Here is a 5,394-nt window from a genome sequence, read left to right on the forward strand (position 1 = left end):
GCAGAAGAGGCAGGGCTCTGAGACTGGACTCGGGCAGAGGAGCTGCTGGGGAGCTTGGGTGGAAGAAGCTGCTGTTTTCTGGTGTTTCATCAGGCCCAGGTGCTGGTGAGGGGCCCTCATCTTTGATCCTGCAGTTGGAGGCAGTGATGCTGGCTTGTTGGCCCTATGTTCAGCTCCTGAGCCATGCTTCTTCTTCTTCCAGCTGCCAGCTCCAAAACTAGCTCAGGCGATGCCTCCTCACTCAGCATTGAGGAGACCAAGTGAGTATTGTCTCCCTTGTTTCCACTTTGTTTTTCTAAGCTAGGTGGCTCTGGGGCCAGCCCTGGGGAGGCTTTCTCACACGAAAGTGTGCTAATTGGAGTTGGAAAGGTTGTATAAATCATCTTAGCCAACAGTAGAGTTATAGAAGAGGAAACTAATACCTAAGAGTAAAGTGGCATTCACCGGTTAGATGCAGACCAGGCTGGCGCCCATGTTTCCTGCTTTGGAGGCCAGAGCCCTTCCCAGTGTCCTAGGCTTCCTGGGGCAGACCGTGTGTTTGGGACCGCTCACTCCCACCCTGTTTCTTCTCCTGTCTGTTTGGAAATGCACATGGCGCCCTGTGTCTTTGATAGCCCCTAACACTTGTATCCTTTGATAGCCCCTAACACTTGTATCTCTTGTTCTCAGTAAACTCCGGGCAAAGTTGGGGCTGAAACCCTTGGAGGTCAATGCCATCAAGAAGGGTGAGTGTGGGGCTGAGGATGGGGTTTGGGGGAGAGGGCCATCTGAAGGGGTCTTTGAAGAAGGTGGGATTAGAGGGCAGGTTCAGCATGGTTTAGTGGTCTTACACATGCATATTTGCCGGAAGGCACGAGGTCCCTTCTTGCTGTTATAATGTGGACCTGGGGCTCTGCTTGTTTTCTGAGTTAGAGCCGTGCCCGTCACATACTCACTCTGGCTGTGAGGTGTTGTTAGATGGACTGGAAGATGTGCACGCTTGCTGCAAACTGGGCTGTGCGGGGGTGGGTCTGTTGTTTTTCTTTAAAGCACAATTTGAGGAGCTTTGGAAGCCACAGAGGGTCCTGTCGTGCTGCATGGGTTGGCCAGGAGTGTGGGGACGAAGTGGGAGCAGGGAGGTGAAGGATTGTTCCTTCCTGTCCTGACCCCTTCTGGCCCCCTGAGCTGGAAGGGGGCAGGGTGAGTGGCTCCCTCCTCTCCCCACCAGCCATGGGCGGGCATAGCCTCACGTCTGGGCCCCCCTTCCAGAGGCGGGCACCAAGGAGGAGCCCGTGACAGCCGATGTCATCAATCCTATGGCCTTGCGACAGCGAGAGGAGCTGCGGGAGAAGCTGGCGGCTGCCAAGGAGAAGCGCCTGCTGAACCAAAAGCTGGGGTGAGGGGTCCTGGCCAGGGCAGGCAAGGGAAGGGCTGGGGAGGCCACCATCCTTGGCTGCCTTTTGAGTGGGGTTGGGAGCAGGAGCTGGGCTCCTCGAGCATCACTTTCTCCCCTCTTCAGGAAGATAAAGACCCTAGGAGAGGATGATCCCTGGCTGGACGACACTGCAGCCTGGATCGAGAGGAGCCGGCAGCTGCAGAAGGAGAAAGACCTGGCAGAGAAGAGGGTGAGCACCTGGGCAGCATGGGGTGGTTGCCCAGTGCTTTTGCTGGCCTGACTGGGCACTGAGGCAGTGGTCGACCCCAGAGAGGTGAGACGGGGTTCGGAGAGGGGATGGGCTGTGGTTGGTAGCATCCGCTTTGGATTCTCAGCAACTTTCCTGCAAGGCCTGCTCTTTTTGCACTCCGCTTGGTAGAGCCCTGAGTGTTTTCTGGTGGTGCTGAGTGGCCTGAGGTCCTAGGTCACCCCTCCCTGTCCCATAGGCAAAGTTACTGGAGGAGATGGACCAAGAGTTTGGTGTCAGCACTCTGGTAGAGGAGGAGTTTGGGCAGAGACGGCAGGTGAGGCTGCGGCAGCCGGGGTGGGTGGTGCAGGGCACACTGGCGGCCTTGATGCTGGAATCCCAAGGTTGGGCGCATGGAGGGAGGTTCTTTACGCGCCTGATTCTTCTGTTAGGACCTGTACAGTGCCCGGGACCTGCAGGGCCTCACTGTGGAGCATGCCATTGATTCCTTCCGAGAAGGGGAGACCATGATCCTCACCCTTAAGGACAAAGGTGATGCGAGCTGGGTGCCTTGGGTCGGGGCACAGCCTCTGCTGCGTTGCGGACAAGTGTGAATGGCCGCTGCTCTGTGCTGCCCGCAGGCGTGCTGCAGGAGGAGGAGGACGTGCTGGTGAACGTGAACCTGGTGGATAAGGAGCGGGCGGAGAAGAATGTGGAGCTGCGGAAGAAGAAGCCCGACTACCTGCCTTATGCCGAGGACGAGAGTGTGGACGACCTGGCGCAGGCACGGCCCAAGCAGGCTGGGCGGCGGGCGCTGGGGTGGAGAATGTCGGGAATAGGGGCTCTGAGGAGGTGGTGGCTCAGTGGCTTTTCAGGAGCCACCCTGGGTCCCAACCTGTACCTCTTACCTTGCAGCAAAAACCTCGCTCTATCCTGTCCAAGTACGACGAAGAGCTTGAGGGGGAGCAGCCGCATTCCTTCCGCTTGGAGCAGGGGGGCATGGCCGATGGCCTGCGGGAACGGGAGTTGGAGGAGATCCGGGCCAAGCTGCGGCTGCAGGCTCAGTCCCTGAGCACGGTGGGGCCCCGGCTGGCCTCCGAGTACCTCACACCCGAGGAGATGGTGAGCCCTCTTGCGCCTTGTACTCGGGGTCATGATTCTCCCTCCCCTTGAGGCTCCTGCGCTGCCCGCAGGCACTGGGAAGAGAGGGCAAGTATTTGTGTTCACAAAGCGCTTGGCCTCGTGGGCAAGCAGTAAATGGCAACCTGGGGAGGCACCAGGTGTTGACGGGTGAGGGCTGCTGAGCCAGATGGGCCCCAGTTGGTGTTTCTGCTCTGCCATACTGCCAGCTTGTGCCGTGGGTAAGCCATTTAACTGTGAGCCTGGGGCGCCCCATCTGGAGTGGCAGTGATAGGAGCCACCTCCTGAGGTTGCTGTGAGGATGAGTGACAGTGTGGGTGAGGGGTGACTGGAAAGGTGTGCGTGGATTCTGTCCGCAGAGTGACTGTGTGAACGTGAGGTAGTCAGCTGGTGTAGTAGGTGTCTTGCTCAGTGGGTAAGAGCAGGACTCTGGAGCCAGACTGCCCGGCTTTCCCACCTAGGAGCTGGGCGACCTTGGGGAAGGTACTTAACCTCTCTGTGCCGCAGTTTCCCTAGCTCACCAGTGGAATGGAGATAGTAACCACCCCACGTGTTGCTTGTGTGAGAAGTGCTCAGGACACTGGCTAGCACAGAAGAACACCAAAGAAGTGTTCATCCTCGCGGGCTTGTGGCGGCCTGCCTTTCCCCGCCCCACCCCACGCCTCCCTCTTCCCCTCAGGTGGCCTTTAGAAGGACCAAGCGGAGGGTGAGGAAAATCCGCAAGAAGGAGAAGGAGGTCGTAGTGCGGGCGGATGACCTGTTGCCTCTCGGGGACCAGACTCAGGATGGGGACTTTGGTTCCAGGTGGGCTTGGACACCATGGTGGGGTGAGAGGGCTGGGCTGGGGTGTCCCGGGGGCCGGTGCTCACCAGAGAGGCCTCCTTCCCTCAGACTGCGGGGACGGGGTCGCCGCCGAGTGTCCGAGGTGGAGGAGGAGAAGGAGCCCGTGCCTCAGCCCCTGCCGTCAGATGACACCCGAGTGGAGAACATGGACATCAGTGATGAGGGTGAGGGCCTGGCCAGGGGGTGGGAGGGGGCAGGGACAGGAGCCCCGGGTTGGAGGAGATTGTCTGAGCAGGCATCCCCTGTGTATCCCCCAGAGGAAGGTGGAGCTCCACAGCCGGGGTCCCCGCAGGTGCTGGAGGAGGACGAGGCGGAGCTGGAGCTGCAGAAGCAGCTGGAGAAGGGACGCCGGCTGCGACAGTTACAGCAGCTGCAGCAGCTGCGAGACAGTGGCGAGAAGGTGAGGCTGGGCATGGGCAGGCCTGGGGCTACCAGTGCGTCAGCAGTCACCTGTCCTCACGAGCACGTGTCATAGGCAACAGCCACATTCCTGTCTGAAGCCTCTTTTCCATTTGTTTTTTGTTTTCTGGGTTTTGTTTTTTTTTGAGACAGTGTTTTGCTCTGTTGCCCAGGCTGGAGTGCAATGGCGTGGCCTCGGCTCACTGCAGCCTCCGCCTCCCTGGTTCAAGTGATTCTCATTCCTCGGCCTCCTGAGTGGCTGGGATTACAGGCACCTGCCACCACACCCGGCTAATTTTTGTATTTTTAGTAGAGACGGGGTTTCACCGTGTTGGCCAGGCTGGTCTCCAACTCCTGACCTCATGATCTGCCTGCCTCGGCCTCCAAAAATGCTAAGATTACAGGTGTGAGCCACTGCGACCAGCCCTGGTTAAAGTCATGTTTTCTGTTTAAAAGTCATGTTTTGCAAAAGTTTTTAGATGCCTGCTTTAGTAGGGGATCCTTTCCTCGCCTCTCTCTTCCTGTGCATGTTTGTTGAATGCCTGCTGTGAGTAGTGCATTGTTCTTGGGCCGAGAAGGTCATTGGTGAACGGGACAGCCACGGGGCCCTGGACTCAGGGAAGTGGCTTTCTAGAGTGTGTGGGGGAGAGCTTAGGGAGCAGCAGTGACCTGGTGAACGCAGGAACGGTAATTTCTGATGGTGACAGGAGCTGGGCATTCAGTAGGCCAATATAATGTGCTGGGGTTGGGATCTTAGACGGGGGAGTGCGGGGAAGACCTTTCCAAGGTACTAGTTCAGCTGAGACTTGAGTCTCACAGAAGAGCCAGCCTTGTGGGGGATTAGGGGTGGCAGCAGGTGACGCTGGCGTTTAGGTGGTAGATCAACCAGCAGGTATCTCAGGAGAAGAGACCTTAGAGTGCCTGAGGGCCAGGGAGGCCGGAGCAGAGCAGAGAGTGAGGGGGTGGTGTGAGCTGAGACGGAGAGGTCAGGAGGCCAATGCAGGGGGAGCCTTGAGCCCACGGTCATCGCTGCCCCACAGGCACAGTGTGCCAGGCACTGCCCGCCTGCTCTGTGTTTGCTGATTCATTCCATCCTCCCAGCAACACCCTATGAGGGAGGTTCTGTCACCTCCGTCATTCCAGAGGCCACATTTTTAGCCTGACCCCACACTTCTCACCTAGGAAGAAGCCAAGAAAGGGTGTCCAGGAGAGGGAGCAAGGGAGGGAGGCTTCTGATACCACTGGCAGGCAAAGAGGGGACAGTTGCAGTGGATTGAGGACCGGGAGGACAGGGGAGTTGAGGAAGTGAGGGCTGCACCCGGGACGGAGGCCGGTCCGGACTGGAGAGGACGTATTTGAGGTTTAAAGGGCTGGAGAGGACGTATTTGAGGTTTAAAGGACTGGAGAGGAC

At 58.3% G+C, this 5,394-nt stretch overlaps 1 protein-coding gene across 1 annotated transcript in view; it reads left to right on the forward strand.

Annotated features, from left to right (window-relative positions):
* The window catches only part of SART1 (squamous cell carcinoma antigen recognized by T cells), a 22,103-nt gene that overhangs the window by 7,193 nt on the left and 9,516 nt on the right, over positions 1–5,394 (forward strand). The window contains exons 3-12 of the mRNA XM_011965222.1: positions 670–725; positions 1,249–1,375; positions 1,499–1,604; positions 1,861–1,938; positions 2,054–2,153; positions 2,243–2,385; positions 2,517–2,723; positions 3,421–3,545; positions 3,633–3,748; positions 3,842–3,984. Coding sequence (XP_011820612.1) covers positions 1,296–1,375; positions 1,499–1,604; positions 1,861–1,938; positions 2,054–2,153; positions 2,243–2,385; positions 2,517–2,723; positions 3,421–3,545; positions 3,633–3,748; positions 3,842–3,984 — 1,098 coding nt within the window. The 5' untranslated portion in view covers positions 670–725; positions 1,249–1,295. The remainder of the gene's footprint in view (positions 1–669; positions 726–1,248; positions 1,376–1,498; positions 1,605–1,860; positions 1,939–2,053; positions 2,154–2,242; positions 2,386–2,516; positions 2,724–3,420; positions 3,546–3,632; positions 3,749–3,841; positions 3,985–5,394) is intronic.

The sequence above is a fragment of the Mandrillus leucophaeus genome, unplaced genomic scaffold, assembly GCF_000951045.1.
Source record: "Mandrillus leucophaeus isolate KB7577 unplaced genomic scaffold, Mleu.le_1.0 Scaffold718, whole genome shotgun sequence".
Classification (NCBI taxonomy): domain Eukaryota; kingdom Metazoa; phylum Chordata; class Mammalia; order Primates; family Cercopithecidae; genus Mandrillus; species Mandrillus leucophaeus.